The 21,216-nt window shown below is 55.0% G+C and overlaps 1 protein-coding gene across 5 annotated transcripts in view; it reads right to left on the bottom strand.

The window, feature by feature from the left end:
• The window catches only part of CPNE5 (copine 5), an 82,882-nt gene extending 61,672 nt beyond the window's left edge, over positions 1–21,210 (bottom strand). For 4 of the 5 annotated variants that reach the window (XR_004625466.1, XM_034660642.1, XM_034660641.1 and 1 more), the window contains exons 1-3: positions 20,772–21,210; positions 5,105–5,145; positions 4,257–4,303 (exon numbers count right to left, since the gene is read on the bottom strand). Coding sequence is in view for 4 of the 5 variants with exons in the window: in XM_034660642.1 (XP_034516533.1) it covers positions 4,257–4,303; positions 5,105–5,145; positions 20,772–20,866 (183 nt within the window). In the remaining variant the exon portion in view is untranslated. The remainder of the gene's footprint in view (positions 1–4,256; positions 4,304–5,104; positions 5,146–20,771) is intronic. The other variant, XM_034660643.1, reaches the window with a different exon arrangement.
• Positions 21,211–21,216: the final 6 nt, after the last annotated feature.

A 21,216-nucleotide genomic window follows, 5' to 3' on the forward strand; every position in this document is an offset into this window, starting at 1 on the left:
TATATGGGCCACCTTCTTGTCCTTTGAGTGCAGTGAGCTTGTTCCTACCTCAGGGCCTTTGCACCTAGCTGTACCCCCTGCCTAGAACATCCCAGATTATGCATGGCAACATTCAGGACTCAGTTAGAGTCACCAGCCCCTCAGAAGGACTCCCTCGGCCCCCTAACGAAAGCAGTTCCCTCCTGCCTGGTCACTCTCTATCTCATTATACCATTTTATCTTTGTCACAGCACTTATCAAACAATACCCGAAATTATCCAACTTCTTTGCTGATTACAGCAAGCCTCTCCAGAGTAGGGACTCTGCCTGTCTTATTCTCCACTATGTGCTTGAATCAGTGGGTGGCATAGAGTAGGTGCTCAATAAATGCTTGTTCGCTGACCGCTAACTCTTTGGAAACTGTGATTAAATCAAAGGCCTTGTATTGCCAGCTTGGTTCCCAATGGGGCACGGCCCTCCCTTCCTCAGCTCATCTCTCCCCTCCCTCCAACGTAGCATGGGCCATAGCCAGACTGAGTCACCGCCAGCTCCCGGACACACAGGACGTTCCCACCACCAGGCTTTGCTCATGGGAAGCCCCGTTCCCGGAATGCCCTTTCTTCTCCCTACTATCCTTCAAGTCCCAGGTCTGGTGCCACCTCCCCCTGGAAGCCCTCCCGGACCTCTCCCTTCTGAGAAGTGCTGAGAACTCACATCTAAACTACCTGGATGGTTCCCGGCCTAGTTACCGTCTGGAACTTGGGGCCTCTGAGAGGATCTGTTCCCACACTCTCACCAGGATGAAGAAAACAAGGCTTTTAGATCCTTCCACGTCCGTGTCTGGTCTCCCCAGCTCCCCATAAGGTCTCTGAGGGCCAGGATTCACTGCTATAGCTTTATTCCCTGGAGGATACCACAGCCCCTTACTCAAGTTACTTCCTGTCTCTTGGCCTCCCTGGGGCGTGGTCGCTGGGGCCAATCCCTGGCAGGCAGTGTGGGTCCAGCAGGGGACACCCTAAGATTCCGTAAGACCCAGCTCCTCATTTCCAAGCCCCACCCCCAGTCTCACCCAGAACAGCTGTCTGGCAAGGGAGGGGCAGGGATCGCCTGCCCACACATTTTTCAAATGGGAACAGAGAGGCGCTCCCTATTACGTCCTTCCTCCCAGTGAGAAGGTTTCTGGGACCCTTCCTACCTGTCATCCTGCCTTCCCTGGGGCATGCAGAAGGCCCTGGCCAACCTTGATGCAAATAGTGCTTGATTTCCTGGGCTAAAATTACATCTCGAGTCAATTTTCATAAAACGCATTGACAGATTTAGGTGCTGGAAGATGGAGCTTTCTCAGAAGGCATTTAAAATGACCCAAACAGTTAAAATCAGCTGAAACCCGGCAGCCAGGGGCTGAGAGAACAGCTTTCATCCCTCTGCAGCCTTGTGCAAACCCCGGGGTCTGGACCTTGCCTGCAGAAACCGCTGTGACTGCACTCGACTCCTCCTGGTCACAGGATGATTACCTCTCGGTCAAGGTTCTGCTAACAGACGTTCTGCAATGAACTAACAGGTGGGAGCCGGTTCCTGTTTATGAGCAAAAGCAGTCTTCCATCCCAGGGGCAGTTCCAGAGATGGATCTGGATTTTTTTGCTTTAAATTTTCCATTCCTGATACCGTCCTCTGTGGGTCATAGAGAGATCAGGCAAAGAAATAGGGCCCCAAATGTGTGAGTGCATCTTCCCTTCTCCAGAAATGGCTTGAACCCTGAGCTCTGCCATCCCCCATGAAGGCTGTGCACGGTGTTGACTGTGCAAGGGGCAGCCTCTCTGATCTCTAGAGCCCCTCCTGCTCTGACTGATATTCTGACCCCATGACCCCAGCTGTCCTCAGCCTGACAGCAGTGGGCTCTCTTAGTTGCCTCTTCCTCTATTTTGCCCCACCTCGCTCATCTGCTCGCTGTCCATTCCGGACTGTCTCCCTTTGCCCCTCTGGGACCACTGCCTGGTCCCCCCTGCCCCATGCCTGGGAGGTGAGCCACGTGGACTGCAACAACAGTCCCCCATGTTAGGGCTTCTGGTGGGTTTCTATCAGGGGGAGGCCCCGGCAGAAGAGCAGAGGGTGGAAAGAGACTGATGTTGCCCGGGCTGCTCTTGGGAAGTCCCCCTGCAGTTCCAGAAACCTCGGCTTCCCCTGACCTCCTGAGGCCTGGAGTAGTAATGGCTTTCTACTGTTGCCAGCCTGGTGATTCATCACCCCTCACGGGTTTCCCTAAACCCGAGCACTCCTTTATAAATAGCCCCTTATGACTTGGCCCAGCTACCCAGCCCTGGACTGACCTGCTCAAGTTGGCCCCACCCCGTGCCTTCGCTTCTGCCACCAGCTGCACTGCCCGGCCCTTGGGCCACGTCCCCCGGCTTCACTGAAACCCAACTGCCCTGGGGCCCTCCTGCCCTGCTTCCACCACCGAGGCCGGTCCTGGCCCGATGAGATGGAGCCAGACGATCCCTGAAGTTCCTCGTGACCCCCATTCTCCTCTGCCCCACACCATGCCCCCCTTAGCCAGATGCCTTGCATTTCATCACATTTGATTTGTAAAAGTCCAAGGAGCTAGCGAAGTGCTTTGGCTAAACAGGGCGTGCTGGCTGGAACGTTCTCTCCTCTGAACTCTCCTCTTATTCTCACTGATACTTCTCTGCGCCCCGTTTCCTGCGTTAGGATTATTCACACAGGTGACTCTCTCCCCTTCTAGGCGGCAAACTCCGAGTCCGGCTCACACTTTTGGCGAAGCTCTATTCTTTTGACTAGCTCCCTCTTTCCCCACCGCACCTGCTATGTTGCCCGGGACACATAAATGCTTACTGCTGCAAATATTGACCGATGGGGGAGTGACCGGGAGGTCCCGAGCATTCTGGATGATGCTATGCGATGAGATTTACCGAGCAATGACTACACGCCAGCCACCTTACATCCATCACCTTGTTTCACCCTCGCCACAGGCATTCCAGGGAGGTGTTATCCCCATATTACATATGTGGAAACTGAGGTACAGAGAGGGTAAGCAACTTGCTCCAGATCCCACTTCCAGAAAGGGCTGGAGCCAGCAGCAAGGCCTCCGGCCTTCCCTCCGCTCCCCCCTGAGGGTGTGGGTGGTAACGACGCCATGTGGACAATCAGGGACCCTGACCCAAATGGAGACGAGTCTCAATTACTGAATGTCATTAACGCCGGTAGAGCAGTGCCCTTTTGAAGCGGCCCTTCCGGACCTTCCTGAATGAATCACTACGACATTAGCAAACTGCCACTTTCTATGAAGCTCGGCCAAAAGGCCTCAAAAGTAATTAGTTCACTTCAGTAGGCTAAATGTTTCCCCAGCAATCTGGTTTCCACTTTAATTGGCTCAGAGTCTTGGAGAGGGCCAAAAAAGTAAACTTCAGCCCAGCCCCTATGGAAATATTTCCCATACATTTTATGGATAAAATTCACCCCCTTCAGCCACTTGCTCCTGCCATGCCCGGGGTAAGGGGTGGGGAGCAGGGCAGGCGAGGCTCTGGCCAAGCCACCAACAAGGAAGAGGAGGTCTGTCCATCCAGTCTGGGCTACTGAAGCTTTACTGGCTGTTGTCATTCTTGTCGTGTCATCTGGGAGGGACTCCCCAGGTTCCTGGCAGAGCTCGGAAGCCAGGCTAAAGAGTTGGGACTTGATTCAAAGCCGAGACGAGTCACTGAAGGTTTCCAGGCAAGGGAATCACCTAACTGAATGCGCACGTTGGTTAGAAACCAAGGGAAGGCTGTAGAGGTGAGACATGGCGCTAGCTGCTATACCCAGCCTTAGGCCGCCAGACGAGATCTTTTTTGTTGGACCTGGACTCCCTTTGTCTCCTGCTCAGTCTGGGGCTCCCTGAGCAGAGCTGTATCTCCCCTCAGACTGGGGCTCCCTGAGCAGGGCTGTATCTCCGCTCAGACTGGGGCTCCCTGAGGCAGGGCTGTGTCTCCCCTCAGACTGGAGCTCCCTGAGGGCACATTCCATCTCCCGCCTCAGACTAGGGCTCCCTGAGGGCAGGGCATATCTCTTCCTCAGACTTGCCTGCAGAGAGCGGGAACTTTCCCTTCCACCATGTTTCGTCCCACAACAGCAGGGACAAAGCTCCATGCTCTTCACGCCTTACTACCCTTCCCAGGGGCTTAGATGCTGCAGTTCAAAACACATCAGGTGGGATGTCTCCAGAGTCAGACAGACAAACGATGAGGGAAAGGCGACCTTTCTGGGGTGGGGGAGGGGCCACCTACCTCCCTCCACTGCTTGTTCTCCATCCCTTGAGTATACATGACACATACTGTGGGGAGAGGAGAAAAACAGGGTTAAGACCCTGGGCCAAGAAGAAGGTGGGGGCCCCAGATAGGGGGGGGCTCTGGACGGGGAGGCGCCTCAGGAGACTTTGGCCTGGGTAGCACTGTTGGGTCTGGAGCTGGGGGGAGGGGGTCAGCTTGGAGAAGGGGGCCTAGAACATAGGCATGTCTGGGAGAGGCACCCTCCTGGAGGGGGTCAGGGGCCATTCGCATCTAGGCTGGAACATGATGGAAGTCCTCCACACATGGAGGACTGAGTTGCAGAAATGTGGCTGGAGAGAACGTCTAAAACCCCAATCAGTCATCCTTTTAGAGCCCAAGGCAGCCTCATGAGGCCTGTTACTATCATGAGCCCCACTTCACTGATGGGCAAACTGAGGCTCAGAGGAGGCCAATGACCTGTCAAAGGTCAGAAAGTTGAATGGCATTGCTCAGGGCTAGATCCCTGGACTCGAAAATCAGTGCTCATTGCCCCAGACCACAGCCATCTGGGGCTCTGAAACGTACTGATTTCCCTTGGACTGAGAACTTCTGGACCCAGACACCCTGACCCCTGCCACCCCCCTTGGCTGGGTTGAGTCTTCACAAGTTCCTGCGGCCTGGGAAGGGTCAGACCCCTGGTTCTCCTTCTCCGGACAGTATCAGTAAAACAGTAAAGAGCCCAGATGCACCCGGAACGGGGCCCGGCACACCGTTAGCGCTCAGGAAGGGCTCAAGCGTGTCACTGCAATCCGTCACAACGTCGTTGTTGCTGTTGTTACCGTTACTAGTGTCAGAGCAGGACTTACGTGGGTCGGACTTGGAAAACATGTCTTTGTCCAAAAGGTTCCTGAAAGAGGGGGAGAGAGGAAGAGTCAGCACCGCCAGAGGAGAGGGGATCTCAGGGGAGTCAGGCCCGGGCTGAGACCCAGAGACGGCCTCAGGCCTGCCCGCAGGCAATACAGGAAGAGGAGGCTCCTTCGTTGCCCAGCTATTGGGTGCTGGTCAAAGTTGGCACAGGGCGGGCCCTGGAGGCCCCTGAGCTCTGCCTCCTGAGGAGTGCGGCCGCCCACCTCCCTGCCCGACCAGCACATGTGCTCTGGGAACCCCGCATCCCACAGGACCTCACTCTCGAGCCAAATCTCCAGCTGCCCAGTGGCTTAGCCTGTTCTAGAAATTCTCCTCTTGGGGCGCCTGGGTGGCGCAGTCGTTAGGTGTCTGCCTTCGGCTCAGGGCGTGATCCCGGTGTTACGGGATCGAGCCCCACATCAGGCTCCTCCGCTGGGAGCCTGCTTCTTCCTCTCCCACTCCCCCTGCTCATGTTCCCTCTCTCGCTGGCTGTCTCTGTCAAATAAATAAATAAAATCTTAAAAAAAAAAAAGAAATTCTCCTCTTATCACATCTCTACTTCTCAAAAAAAAAAAAAAGTAAAATCAAGCAAACAACGCTTAGCCACCTAGTGTCCCCTTTCCCGAGGGCTCCACTTAGAGCCAGGTGTTTGGATCTCTCATCTATGCTGATAGAGACACCAATGACACCTCCCACGGGATGCAGGCTCATTTGAACACGGTCCCTCCGCGGTCAAGGCCAGAAGCTAACGCGTGGCCCTGACCCTTACCATCGGACTTGAAAGCACAGCAGCAGAATGATGGACACGTCTGGGAACTGAGAGGTGTGGAGCCTCCCTCCTGCCCTGCTTCTGTGCCATCACAGCTCCCACTCTTGAATCCCGGTGACAGGGCAGGCCCCGAGCTAAGTGTTCTGCGAATATTAGCTCCCGATTCTCACACTGCCCGGCAAGGTCAGGACTGGGCAGGCGTCATCCCATCTTACAGATGTGGAAGCAGAGGCATGGAGGGCTCAGGCAAGGGTAGGCCCTGCACATCTCATGTCCCTCATTCCGGAGTGCCGTGCTGCTGTCAGGAAGCAACACGGCCCACTGGAAACTCAGTTGCTGGCTCGGAAGTGACTCAACCTCTCTGAGCCTCTGTTTCTCCATCTGTACAAGGGAGATGGCCCTGAAGATTGATGACGCCCCACCCTATGTCTTCAGCCCTTCTAGTTCCTGGACACACCCAGGGTTTCCCCCTGTGCCTTCTCTCTTCTCTCTGACAAGCCAGCTACAAATACCAGGAAGTTTATGCTCCCCAGGGCAGCCCTCAACCAATGATGAGCAGGAGTTGGGGGATAAATACCCAGTTCCTCGTTGCTCTCCCCACCCCTAAACCCAGGAAGCTGCCAGGTGGGCTCCAATCTCGTCCTCGGCGGTCTCCCAGAGGGACCCAGCTCCAGAGGCCCAGTGGGAGACCTGCTTATCAAAGACCCTTGTTCCCTCGTGCAAGGGCCCACACACCCCATCTCCGAAGGACTTCCTGTGAGCCCTCCCACCTGTACGAGCTACTGACTCCTTCTTACACTGCCCTGAAGTAAGCTCTGACCTTGCCAACATCTCGGTCTTGTCTCACCTCCCTTCCAGATGTCCCCAGTGTTCTCCCTCCGCCCTCCACTCCACATGAACCCCTTTCTCAGAAAGAAGAAACAATCCACACTAGTCTGTGGTTTCCTGACGGCCACTGTCAGAGTGGGATGGAACCCTCTGGATCATCTGTTCCATCTTCTCCCAGAGGAGGGAGAGACTGAGCCCCAGGAAGTGGCAGGGAACAAGCAGGGGTAGAGCCAGAAAGATCTATAAGGAGGCCTTATCCTGGGTCACCGTCACCAAAGCCATCAGGAGTGACAGCCTGTAGGGGCAGTTTGACCCCAGTCCATGCCCCGCATCCTGAGGTGGGAGCCAAAGACCGGCTGAGGAACAGACAGATGCAGTGGCCACCTGCGGCGGGCGAGGCCCCAGACCGTGTTCACGAGTCACCCCAGCTCCAGTCCCCAAGAGTCCCAGCGATGTCTCTGAGAGGGGGGTCCCCAGATCCCCACCCTCTGTTCCACTCTCTTCATTCAGGGGCCTCTTCCCAAAAGGCAGCCACCCCTAACTAGCCCTCCACGACCCCCAGACGCACACCCCCTCCGCTGGTCTCCACCGCTCCTGCACCAGACCTGCTCCCGGGGCCGCTGTCACTTTGGAAACCATCGGATAAACCGCCCAGCCCACTGCAGGGAGCAGCGGATGAAATGACACGTGCAAGGCGGCTCTGAAGGGGGCGGGGAGGGGGGAGGACAGGTAAGATACCACTTTTATGTATGCTCAGCCACACCAAAGTAGGCCGAGCGATACCCGGGCGGGCCCCTCTGCCGGCAGCGCGCTAGGTTTGCGGGCAGAAGAGTCTGTCTTGATTTCAATAAAGGACAAAATGCCTTCACACCACAGAGGAGCCCCTACTCCGCTGGAACCTGAGGCCCGGTGAGGAGCTGGAAGTAACAAGGAAGGTTGGGGGCAGGAGGGCAGCGGATGGGACTTTATTAAACAGAGTGCCGGGGGTTGTCTCTGAGTTCTATAATGAAATTCTATACTTGCACAATATCTTAGAGCATGCAAGCTGGATGGGACCTCCGAGGTCACCTTTTCCAATTTCTTTACAAATCAGGAATATGAGACTCAGAGAGACCGCCTCTGACTTCTCCAAGGTCTGGGTCTGGAGCTCAGGTTGCGTCATGTTTAGGCCAGTGAGACCCTGGGTTTCAGCCTCTGTGTGTGTTGGGGGGGGCGGGGGACGCCGAGGAGGAGAGCCAGAGAGACAGAGGGAGCGGGACAGATGGGGTCTTATTTTCAAAGAGAAGCAGGCAGGGCTTTCCCTGGTTCTGTCCACCCTCCCAGCTGGGCGAGAGGCACACACGTGGACTGAGAACTAGAACCAGCCACGTAGCTTCGGCGGCTCCCTGCCCAGCGACCTCAGGACTCTCACTGAGTCCTGGGGCTTGGGTCAGCCTGCCACGGCGCCTGAGGATGACGAAAACCCTGGTCCCTTCTCCCTGCTGAGATTATCCTCCTCATCCTTCCAGACCCGTTCCTATCTACGCTCCTCAATTCTGCCTTCCCTGAACAGGCCCTGATCACCCCCATGTCTTCTCCCCTCCCCTGAGCTCTCCTTGGCCTATAGTGTGCGGCCCTCTGACTTGTAGGACCCCATGTCCCTCCCCAGCGCACCCTGGGCTGCAAAATGAGGGGTGCATCGATCTCTCTCATCGGCTGGGTGCTCCTCCGTGCTAGGGAACCCACCTCTGCTGCAGGCCAGCCCAGCACCTGACTCAGAGCCGGGGGCCTGGCAGATTGGATGGATGGCCATGTGGCTGAGTGAGGCTCTTGTCTCTCCACCTGCGCGGTGTCCGATCACGTTCAGGACCGGCCCCTACCCCTTCTCTTAGCTGTACAGCCTGATGCCTAAGTGCCTGCATTCACATCCCAGCTCTGGCCAAATGACTTGTCGTCCTGGTGCCTCAGTTTCCCCATCTGTGAAGTAGGGCCAGCACAGTTCCTCTCGTCAGGGCTGCTCTGGAGCGCTTAGGCACAGCGAGGCTGATCAGAGGGTTGGGCAACCCCCTCGCTTGGTGAGAAAGGACACACGATGGGCAACAGAAGCCACCTCCACCCTCACCTGTCCGAGGAAGCCGAGGAAGTCATGTTTCAAGTAAATTCCCCACCATACACACCCACCCACACCCACCCACACCCACACCCACATGCATCGTGTTTCTGACGGCGGCTGTCCTGATACTACATGTTGGCACACTGGGGCCTTGAGGGCCTCAGTTTCCCCCACTGCAACGACGTACACCAGCACAGCACTTGCAAGCTCTTCCATGACCTTCACCCCGTTGTGCTGAGGACTCCGGGGCTAAGAGGCAGTGAGTGACTTGCCCACAGGCACACAGCCAGTGAGAAGCCGAGGGGGAGGAAACCAGGTCTTCCGCCCCGAAGCAGGGCCCCAACCACAGGGCACAGACACACCAGACCATAAGTGCTTTTTCTCCACTTTCTGTCTTAGGAGAGCTCAAAGAGAAATTTTTTCCAAAAGGCAAATATATTTTTTCCCCAAAAGAGCATAAAACCCTTCAGCTGTCCGCACGGCAGCCTGGAGCTTAGCTTCTTTTGTTCCTTAAATCAAGGCCGGGAAACAAAGCCCAGGGCCCCTTTCCTCCCTGCTTTCTCCCAAGGAATCATTTTCAATTCAGTGGCAGCGAGAAAACAGCCATGCACTGGTGGTGAGGTCAGAAGTCTCCAGGGCCCCAGCAAAGGGAGAAAGCACTGGAAAGGTTACAAGAAGACCTCTTTGCTGGTGCTGAAGGAGGGAGCCTGAGGGTCCCACCCTCCCATTTGGAGGCTTAAAAGATTAGGGAGTAGAGGCTGGGACTCTCCAGTCAGAGAGAGAAGGAGATCTGGCCCTGCCCTCAGGGAGCCCCAGTCTGAGGGGAGACACAGCCCTGCCTCAGGGAGCCCCAGTCTGAGGGGAGACATTGTCCTGCCTCAGGGAGCCCCAGTCTGAGGGGAGACATTGTCCTGCCTCAGGGAGCCCCAGTCTGAGGGGAGACATTGTCCTGCCTCAGGGAGCCCCAGTCTGAGGGGAGACATTGTCCTGCCTCAGGGAGCCCCAGTCTGAGGGGAGACATTGTCCTGCCTCAGGGAGCCCCAGTCTGAGGGGAGACATTGTCCTGCCTCAGGGAGCCCCAGTCTGAGGGGAGACATTGTCCTGCCTCAGGGAGCCCCAGTCTGAGGGGAGACATTGTCCTGCCTCAGGGAGCCCCAGTCTGAGGGGAGACATTGTCCTGCCTCAGGGAGCCCCAGTCTGAGGGGAGACATTGTCCTGCCTCAGGGAGCCCCAGTCTGAGGGGAGACATTGTCCTGCCTCAGGGAGCCCCAGTCTGAGGGGAGACATTGTCCTGCCTCAGGGAGCCCCAGTCTGAGGGGAGACATTGTCCTGCCTCAGGGAGCCCCAGTCTGAGGGGAGACATTGTCCTGCCTCAGGGAGCCCCAGTCTGAGGGGAGACATTGTCCTGCCTCAGGGAGCCCCAGTCTGAGGGGAGACATTGTCCTGCCTCAGGGAGCCCCAGTCTGAGGGGAGACACAGCCCTGCCCTCAGGGAACCCCAGTCTGAGGGGAGACACAGCCCTGTCTCAGGGAGCCCCAGTCTGAGGGGAGACACAGCCTTGCCCTCAGGGAGCCCTAGTCTGAGGGAAGAGACATAGCTCTGTCCTCAGGGAGCCCCAGTCTGAAGGGAGACATTGTCCTGCCCTTCAGGGAGCCCCAGTCTGAGGGGAGACATTGTCCTGCCTCAGGGAGCCCCAGTCTGAGGGGAGACACAGCCCTGCCCTCAGGGAGCCCCCAGTGTGAGGCCAAGACACAGTGGCTCTTGAGCCGAGTTGCTGGGTAAATTGACCATCACACGTCCCTGGTTGTCTCTAAGCAAAGCCCATAAATGCTGCGTGGCTGCTCTGAGCGTGACTCCAGCTACGGCATAGAAGGAAACACATGAAGATCACCCACCCTCAGCTTTCCCTGGACCAGGGGTCCCCATGGATCCCCTGGAACTGTAAGCAAAATGTGGCATATTGGTACATATGGATGCATGTGGATGCATTCTTTTTGGAGAGCTGTCATCAGATTCCCAAAGAGGTTCATGAGGCTAGTAAGTGAAGAAGAGATGGTTCATCTTTTTCCCAATAACCCTCCCTAAGCAGCCCTTCAATGTCTGACAAAAGGTGGGGGGGCACTGAGAACAGATTTGGAGACTCACTTCTCAGTTCAAACTCAGCTCTGCCCTTTACCAGGTGAATGACCTCACTTAACCTCTCTGTGCCTCAGTATCCCCATCTGTAAAGTGGGGATAATCATAGTGCCTCTCTCCTAGGGGTTTTCTGAGAATTTATAATAGAGTTCAGATGGGCAAAACCAAAGAGCGTCTAGCATGTAGTAAGTTGCAGTCTAGCGCCTGGCATTCAGTAAGTGCTCACTAATGGCCTGTGGAGAATGATGCCCCATGTTCTCCCCTCCCTGCCCCCTAAATGGGCTGGAGCTGGACCTGGAGCACCTGCATGCCCACCACTGCCCAATATGGCTGTCCGGCCTTCCTCAAGGAGAGCAGACTGGGGACAGGTGAGCCACCATCGGGCAGAAACAGGAATCTCCAGTAGGTCCCCAGAGATCCCTGGACCCCAAGATCCTGTCAGCAACACCCTGTTTCTCCACAGAGCAATTCAACCTCAAACATCTGGCCGACGCCCCAGGCGGGCAAAGAGCATGGGAGCAGGACGACAGTAATCCCAGATACAGTCCGCACCACGTCCTTCGTTGGGTACTTAATCTGTGACACTCCATTCACCCTCTGTATTGATGCCAGGAGGCAGACATCACCTCGTTCTAGAGGCCAGGGAGCCGGGGCTGAAAGGTGTGCCTAGTGTCATCCAACTTGTGGGGGACCACGCTGAGATTGAACTCTGAAGCCCAAACCCATCTAGAGGTGTCCATGGGGGAGTGTCTGCATTTCCCCATCTGGGCCAGCAGTGCTCCCTCCATTCTCACTCTCCCGTGTCCTGCCCCCAGCCTCATCAGGGCTGCTCCCCAAGGAACGGCTGCAGAGAACTGGAGGGCCGTCTGTCCCCTCCTGCCCTGCTCTCCACCCAGACACGCAGAAGCAAAAGAAGAGGAGGGAGCTGGGGAGGAAAGGGATGTCGGCGCCCAGCCCCTGGCACTCGCCCATCTCCCCTTTCACATCCCTCTCCTCACCCGTGAGCCCTGTTTCCCTGCCAAGCCACCTCACCGAGGTCTAAAAAGCAATTTGCACATGGCTTAAAGAGCTCTCCTTCCTGGGGCTATTTGCATCATTATCATCATCATTATTATTATTATTAATTATTGCAATAATCATCCCTCCCATGCTGTGTGGCCGAAGGAAGAGAGCGTGAGCTCTGGCCTCAGTTGCATCCACACTGGGATCCCTACATGGCCACATGGTAGCACTGTGACCCTGGACAAGCTACTTAACCTCAGTTTCCTCATCTGTCTATGGGGTCACGTACCTGCCTTCTGCCATTGCAAAAGCAATAGCTGAAAAGAGAAATGCAGGAAGCACGTTGGATTCCTCTCTCCCTTGTGCCCCCTCCTGTCCTATTCATCAAGTCTTAAAGGTTTCTCCTTCAAACACCTTCCAAATCTGTCCACTCTTCCCCACGCCACCGTCACCATTGTCTCTCCCTTGGGCGCTGCAGTAGCTTCCTGCCTAGCAACGGGCTTCAACTCCTGCCTCTCCCCACCCTACCCAACCCCCCACCAGCCCATTCTCTTCACAGTAACCAGAGAAAAGTTTTTAGAAAATGAATCAGATCAGGGCGCCTGGGGGGCGCAGTTGGTTAGGCATCCGACTCTTGGTTTCAGCTCAGGTCGTGATCTCGGGGTCCTGGGATCGAGCCCAGCACGGAGTCTGCTTGGGACTCTCTCTCATTCTCCCTCTGCCCCTTCCCCACCCCGCCCCCGTCTCTTTCTCTAAAATAAGTAAATAAATCTTAAAAAAAAAAAAAGAAAGAAAGAAAGAGAAAAAGAAAGAAAGAAAGAAAGAAAGAAAGAAAGAAAGAAAGAAAGAAAGAAAGAAAACTGAATCAGATCCCATTATTCGTGTTTAACAACCCGAACCCCCACGTGCTGTTAGAATATCAAACTCCTTAGCATGGGTCACAAGGCCATGACCCGTACACCCCTCCACACCACTCCTCCCCCACCCCGTTTCCTCTCTAACCACATTCTCCTTCCCTCCCCCATCTCACACAGCTCCAGCCCCACTAGCCTCCCTGCAGTTTGGCAAGCATACCAAGGTCTTTTCTGCCATCGGACCTTTGCACTTGCTGTTCTCCCTATCTGAACCACCTTCCCTACGGATCCTCCCCCAGCTGGCTTTCCCATCCTTTGGATCTTAGGTCAATGTCACCTACTTGTCCTGTCTAAAGTGTCCCCAACAACCCTAAACTTATTTGCAGAGCACCTGTCTCTATCAGACATCATTGGCTTAGTTTAAAAATTATATATTTGTCCTATTTCTCCCCCTACACCATTGTGAGTTTTATGAGAGAGTCCGTGTATCTTGTTCACCACTATATCCTCGGCACTTCAAACTGTGGAGACTCTCAACAGCAATGAAGACCGGTACTGATTATCAACGGAATGAATGTATCAGAAGTGTTCGGTTATTGGTACCTATTATCATTATTAATTTTATTTAGCACATCCCAGTTCATATAAAACTTCACAAATATAATCTCTTTTGTCTTCGTAACAACCTTATAAAATGTGGATGGGACCAATATTTCCCCCCATTTTACAGACGGACAGACTGAGGCTGAAGACCTTTAATGACCTGGCCAAGATTTTAGAGAGGTAAGCCAGGAATTGCATTGACTTTCAGTGCCCTGCCCAGGATTCTTCAACATTCAAAGGCGTACAGCTCTCCTACTGGGACTTTCAGGCACTACTCTAGGCCATCAGAGGTGAGTGACAGTAGAGGACAGAGGCATCTTGCAATGTTTTGCTCAGGAATGTTTGCCAACTAATCACACTATGTTTTTTGGAGTTTTTTTCTTACCCAGGAAACAGGAAGAGGGGCATTCAGGGATCCAGTCAAGCTGTGCTTGGAAAATCAGTCCCTGGTCATCTAACAGAGGCTGTCCACTGACCACAGGAAAATCTGAGGACCTAGTCCTCAGAGACACCAAACTCTAGGCCCCTGGTACCCAGGGTACCCCAGGTACCCCTTAGGTAGCCTATGGATCACTTTGAAAGCCTCCTGTGGCAGAGGCCATGGCTGTCCACCCAGCAAGCGTGCCTCACTCTCTTCCCGCTAACAGAATCGACATTGGTTCAGGTATCTGGTGAAAATGCTCGGAGTCTTAGAAGGTAGGCTTCTGTCCCCTGTTGCTATCAAGTTAATTGTGTACCTCCTAAAATGTGTATATTGAAACGCTAATCTCCAATGTGACAGTATGTGGAGACGTTGCCTTTGGAAGGTAATTAGGATAATTTGAGGTCATGAGGGAGAGGCCCTCATGATAGGATTAGTGCCCTTATAAGAAAAGACACCAGAGAGCTTGCTCTCTCTTTCTCTGTCATATGAGAACACAGTGAGAAAGTGGCTATCTGAAGCCAGGAAGCATCCACCCCAGAACCCAACTATGCTGACACCTTGATCTCAGACTTCCATCCTTGAGAACGGTGGGAAACAAATTTCTATTGTTTAAGCCACCCAGTCTATGGCTTTGTTATGGCAGCCCATGCTAACCAATATGTTAGTCTAGGCGTGGACATGAGACCTGGCTTCAGCCATTGAAATAGAAGGGGAAGTCGGGTGAGATAAAAAGAACTTGTCAAAGAGAGGGCTTTGGCCCTCTGTCTTGCTTCCTATCTTTGTTGTTACTGTTTTTCGTTTTTTGTTTTTTTAAAGATTTTATTTATTTGATGGAGAGAGAGACAGCCAGCAAGAGAGGGAACACAAGCAGGGGGAGTGGGAGAGGAAGAAGCAGGCTCTCAGCGAAGCAGGGAGCCCAATGCGGGGCTCAATCCCAGGACTCTGGGATCACACCCTGAGCCGAAGGCAGACACTTAAGGACTGAGCCACCCAGGGCCCCTGTTTGTTTGGTTTTTTTAAGATTTTATTTATTTATTTGAAAGACAGCATGGGGGGGGGCGGTGGTGCAGAGGGAGAAAGAGACTCCCCGCACCTGCTGAGCAGGAAGCCCAAAGCAGGGCTCAATTCCAGGACCCTGGGATCATGACCTGAGCCGAAAGCAGACACTTAACTGACTAAGCCACCCAGTCACCCTCCTTGCTTCCTATCTTTGGATGTAGTTGTGGTGCCTGGAACAGAGGCAGCCATTTTGTAAAAATGAGGCCCACCATTTGGGGTGACAGCAGAGTAGAAAGACAACTGGGTCCTTGAGAGCAAAGTGAGCTGACAAACCCACACTGAGATACCCTACCTCCAGACTCACTGTGATCTGAGAAAAATAAGTATATTTTGGGTTTGAGCCACTACTTGTGATATCTATAGCCAAGGCATTCCTAGCTGAACCTAACTCCTCTGTGCTCCAAAGCTTTCCAGCCTCAGTCCCCTTACCTCCTCCCCACCCTCTCTTCCCAAGGGTAGGTCATCTCTAGCAATGGCCTTGGGTCTAAGCAGGGAGAACTGTGAGCTGGAAGAGGAGGGATGGTAAGCTACCACCATATGGAATGCCATGGAAAGCTGGCTGCCATCCCATGACTCTGTGGTCTCTGCTCCCTGGGGATTTCTCCTTGCTGGGTTTGCCTCCCAGAGCCAGATGCATCCCTGAGTAAGGAAGGCCTCTCCCATCCCTGGAGAGAGAACACCAACTCCTCGGTGACAACTACTACCGTTGGTACCCAGGCCCCTACCATGACCCTCATGGAGACCCCAACCCCCAACCTCAAGAAAACCTCAAGACTTTGAAGTCTGAAGAAGCTGGATTTGGGGCCCTTTCTCCAAAATGTACTAATTGTAACCTTGGGCAGATCCCTTAGCCTTTCGGAGCTCTGATTTCCTAATCAGCAAAAATGGAAAACGCTACTCCTTACCTTATAGGATTGCCATAAGGTTCAAAAGATACAGTAATTGTGGAAAGCAGAAATCTAAGATGGCCCCCAAGAGTCCTACCCTCCCACCCCCCCCCCTACAANCCCCCCCCCCCCCCCCCCCCCCTACAAGCCTGCAGAATCCCCTCCCCTGGAGTGTGGGCGGGACCCGGCATTATGATGGATACTCCTGTGGTTACTGTTACTTATAGAGGACCCTGTGTGGCAGACCCGGGGGCCTCTCCCGCTGGCTCTCAAGAAGGAAGCTGCCATGTTGTGAGAGGCCCACATGGCTAGGACCCGAGGGCGGCCTCTAGCAGCTGAGAACCATTCCGATCCAACAACCAGCAAGAAAACAGGACTTCAACCTCACAGCTGTGAGGAATCGGATTCTGCCAACCATCTAAATGAGTTTGGCTTGGGCCCCGAGCCTCAGATGAGATCACAGCCGCGGCAGACACCTGGATTTCAGCCTGGGGGGACCCTGAGCAGAGAGGCCAGCTATGCTGTGCCTAAGCTTCTGACCCACAGAAACTGTGAGATTAGGAACGGCTGTTGCTTTAAGCCGCTAGCTTTGTGGTGACCTGTTACGTGGAGATTGGAAATTAACATCATCATCTTAGTTTGAACTGAATTGCTAGTCGAGTAGGTCATAAACAGTTGAATATAGGCAACTGCATGTGGTTCAGCCTAATACAGAAGCAAAGCGCCTGGCACGGGCTGAGCCCTCAGTAAAGCCCGCTGTTTTCATCCCCCTGGCTCCGCCAAGGAGGGCCTTGGAGTATTCGGTGGCTGGATGGACCTCTTTTTCCTAGCGCTGGCTTTGACAGCTGCCACGCTGCCCCCAGGCTCCTCCTTCCCCAGAGCTGCCCTCCCCATGCCTATCAGAAGAAAGCATTCGGAGCCCATTCACACCCCCTTCTGAGAGGCCCAGGGCTCCTGAGCTAGGCCGCCTCTCAGGGCCCCAGGGCAGCAAATCGCCAACCTGAACAGACAGCAGAAAACATCTGGGGGCAGAGGCTGCAGCTGCCCGCCAGCCCCGCCCACTGGCCGGGACAGGGCAGCTGTTTGAGAGATCCCAGCAGGGCCAAGCAACTGCCCGCGTCTGGACCGGATGGCATTCAGGAGTCCCACCATGTGAAACTATGCATCCCTTCTTCCAGCAGGACCGCGTGGAAGGGCAAAGGGTTCCTGTTACATAAAAAATGCAAATCACTCTTTCTAAGCATCACACTGCTGGTCCCGATCCCTGCACAGAGAGACCTGAAAAATAGTGCAGATTTTGGGGGAATGGGATGCTGGATAGCTGAGTTTTGACTGGGTCTGGCAGGGAGGCTAACAGTCTGGAAAGACCTGGAACAGACCGTCCGAGGAAGGAGAAGCTTGTGGCTCACATTTTCTACAGTGTCTGCTGGTATGTGGTTCTACAAACCATCTACCCTACTCACCCCCAAAACAAACCCTCAGAATCTCTGAATGTACACAATATGTCAAATGCACCTCAATACAGCTGGAGGGGAGGGGCGAACGAGAATCTCTAGATGGATCAGATCTCCAGGACCCACACAAATGCTGGGACCCAAACAGAAAGACAGATTTTTAAAATTTACTTTCAGGTGTCGAATAATAGGCAACTAAATTACCACTCATGGATGATTCCACTTCATCCTTATAGCTGTGGTAAGAATTAGTGCACATCTTTTATAGATGAGGAAACTGAGGCACGGGTTAAGTAGTTTATGCAGTGTCATGAGGACAGGGCTGGGATTTGAACCCAGGTAGACAGGTCCCACAGCTCATGTTCTTAACCACTGAGCCAAACAACCAGAAGCTTTACAGTATTTGACCCTGAATTTACCAAAGTTGGTAAAAACCACTGTGTGGGAGTGGACTAGAGATCAGCCCAAGAGACACTCTACCCAAGGCGGGGACCCAAATATATCACCCCACAGTGTCATGTGCCTTTAGCGGAGGTTTGGCTAGGCCTCCGCGGTGGTCCTGCGTGGGGCTCAGACGTGCCCCTCTACCAGGCAGCTGTGCTCAGCTAGGCATGCCCTAGGATAGGCATGGCAGGGGGTTGCACCTTCTAGGCAAGTGCAGACAGGCTCCTGGGGCTGCAGGGCGTGGCAGGGAACTTCCTAAGGAGCAGAGCAGAGCGGGAAGGTAACTGGCTCCCAGAAATGCTAGTTTCCAGTTACCTGAAATGTTGGCCCCCTCAACACACCAGCTGCCCGTTCTAAAGCCCCCTGGAGTTCTCACCCCACCAACCCCTCTGCCCGCCTTACTATTCCCTGCCCACCAGAAGGCGTCACTTGGATGCTCAAGGCAGGGTATCCCTTAGCCTCTTCCCCTGGGACCCTGTCAGAGCCGACCGTGGGACACAGTGGAGGAAGACTTATGACCATGGAGGGTAGAATATGCTGGAGAAAGCCATTCTATACAGTCCTCCCTCCTCCCTATGCTCCTCTTTGCCCCTCCTCCCCCTTTTCCCTTTCTCTCTCTCTCATTCTCTCTCTCTTCTAGAAACTAGATAGTTGGACCTGGTTGAGGCAAAGACATGGATTTACAATTTCAAGCCCACCCGGACTGTTTTCTTGCCCCCTCTCTGTTCCAGGTGACTCCCGCCTCCTCATTCTTCCTACCAAAACCCACTCCCGCCCCCCTGGCTTTCAGGAGACCACCCGAGCCAGGCCCTCCTCAGGCTGCTGGATCACGTCCCTTGAGAGGGAAGAGATACCAGGGTTGATCCCAAACTACAACCCCAGGCACCCAGATGCATCCCTAGGTACTTCTTAGGCAGAAGGTTTGAGTCCTTTGGACACCTCCGCTTTCAGAGAGCGAGCAGGGGGAGCCAAGAGCTACCGCCTTCCAGGAATCACCGCGGCCGCGTACCAAGCACCTACTACGTGCCAAGCAAGTGCCGAGGAGTGTGATGTGTGCTCCACGATCCTCTCCTCCTGGAAGTTGAGTCCTCCCACAGTGTTTGTCGAGTATCTGCTACATGCCAACCACTCTTCTAAGCATGTGAGCTCCCTCAGCAAGTAAGAGTTCTCGGATACACGTTCATTGTGTGCCCTTGACAAATGGGGGCGATGGAGGCTAAAAGTTTGCCCCAAAGGGTGGAGCAGCATCCATTTCAAGCTGTCGGACTCCAAAGTCCCCGTGCCATGGGCTCTCTGCCTCCTCTCCTCTCCCTACTGTGGAGGGTTCACGGGTGGGAGCCAGGGTGGGGGTCCCTGTCCTCAAGTGCTTATCCAGTTGCTTTGGGGGAGGAGGATTGAAGTCGACACACCTGACATGTGTTCAGAGGTTGAGTGCTCAGTCTGTGAGTGACCCCCTGGCCCAGGCTGGGGACCTGGAGGACTCAGGACCCAGAAGACACAGAAGACAGTGTGATTCGGGCTGGGTGTGTCATGGGTGAGAGGGATGGCTGGAAGCGGGGGTGAGGCTAGGTTTTCCAGGATGGGGGACACAAACCGGCAGAGATGAAGGAGGGGTGAAATCGGGATGGGGAATCGGCTGTTCAGAGCTCAGCAGTGACAAGGAGCCGGAGACAGCTCTGACACAAGCCTGCTGAGCTGGGAGGGAGCGTCAGGCGCAGGGACGCAGGGATGTGTGCTCTGCAGGGGAGGGAAGGCAGGCCGTGGCAACTGTCGATGGCTGAGGAGGTGAGACTGGAGCTAATGGGCCATCAGGAATCTCCCAACAGCGCAATGGCAAGATGCAAACGGTGTCAGGAGAGAATTCTGATAGTGATGTGCGGGACCATGGCGGAGACACGTGGGAGCTATCACAGGGGACCCAGGAAGGGCCCAGCATAGAGGGGGCTTGTGTTCCACCTCACCAGCCCTCACTTCCACACACCCTCAAATCCCCTCAGTCCCTCCCCTTCTCACACATCAGCCCAGTTCCTCTGGCTCTGTCTACACCCTCCCGCACACACACACACCAGTGCCACAACTTTGGAAAAGAGGGTTGGGAGGCCATGAGGGTGAATGAAGGGTCTGACCAGAGAGGGACATGGACAAAAATGGGGTGGGCAGTTTGGAACAAGGGCACGGCCAGGACTAGGGAAATGCTGTTGGTCATTTAGGGCGGGAGGAATGGCATCTCCAGCCAGGCAGTGACCCTAGGCCAGTCCTAGGCCATGACTGCACTAGAGGAAAATCCCCTTTCTCCCCTGGCACCCCCTTACTGCTTGGGGCAGCCTTCTCAGAAGAAACTGGGGGAGATACCTGTGTGACATGACTGAGGATTTGGGGGTGGTAAGCCCACAAAAACACACCTCCCCTGCTGGACTCTAAAATCCCACATTCAGTGCTCTAGTCCCTCTGGCTTAAGATTTTGTATCTAAGTTATTGTTTTTTAATGGTGCCTCTTGAAGTTGTTATCAGCTATCCACAGCTCAGTATGAGTGAATCAATTTGATCCTTTCCACGAGTCAGTTTTGCTGTTGGAGGTGAAGAAAAGCTTTAAATCCTGGGGTCTAGGGCAGTGGGTGGGCGGGGAGGAGAGGAGGGTGTTGGGGCAAAGGAGCAGAGAGAAGAGAGGAGAGAAGGGCACGGAAGGCAGAAGCTGGGTTTGCCTGGGGAAAAGGATGGGGCAAATCCCTCACTGCTCCATTTGGGGAGGAGCTGATCAGAAATAGCCTGGGATAGCCTTTCACTACCTCCTTCTCCTTCCTCGGGCGCAGGGACCCCCTGTTCCTGTGCCTGCATTTCTCCTCTCGGTAACACCTGGAGTGCAAACTTTCCGCGATACGACCCCAAGCCTGCCTTCCCGTTCCGCTGTCACCACCCAGGGTTGGGCAAGGGCTCCCGCTGGACAAGCAAGGGGGCGTCCTGGAGGCAAGGACACTCGGAAAGGGGGCGCGCGAGGGTAGAGGGTCGGCGCGGCAGGGGCCGCGGGGCTTCGAGTCCAGGGGCGGGGCAGGGGGACCCGGCCAGCGGGCGGCTCACCTGCAGGACACGGTGATCTCCACCTTGGTGGCCGGGATGCTGCCCGCCAAGGAGTCGAACTCGCTCAGCGACGCCATGTCCTCGGGCTGCTCCATCGCCCACCGCGCCCCCCACCCCCAATTAGTCAATCCCTGCGCGATTCACGCCTCCTCCAAAGCGGCTCAAACCCTGGGCTCTCCCCCAACTCCGGAGCCGGCGCTGGGCGGCAAAGGGAGGAGAGAGGAACGCGAAGAGGGGGCGTGGGAAGTGAGAGAGGGAAGGGGGGCGGAGGGAGCGGGGGCCGCGGATAGAGGAGGGGGTGCGGGTGACGCGACGAGGAGGCTGGGGGGCCAGCAGAAAGGGGCAAGGTGCCCAGGGAGCTGGGGCGCCACGGAGAGATGCGGAGGGGCACGGGGAGAGGGCACCGGGAGGGACGCGCGGAGTCGTGGAGCCGGGTATGGGGAGA

Source organism: Ailuropoda melanoleuca, chromosome 5 (genome assembly GCF_002007445.2).
Source record: "Ailuropoda melanoleuca isolate Jingjing chromosome 5, ASM200744v2, whole genome shotgun sequence".
In the NCBI taxonomy this organism is placed as follows: domain Eukaryota; kingdom Metazoa; phylum Chordata; class Mammalia; order Carnivora; family Ursidae; genus Ailuropoda; species Ailuropoda melanoleuca.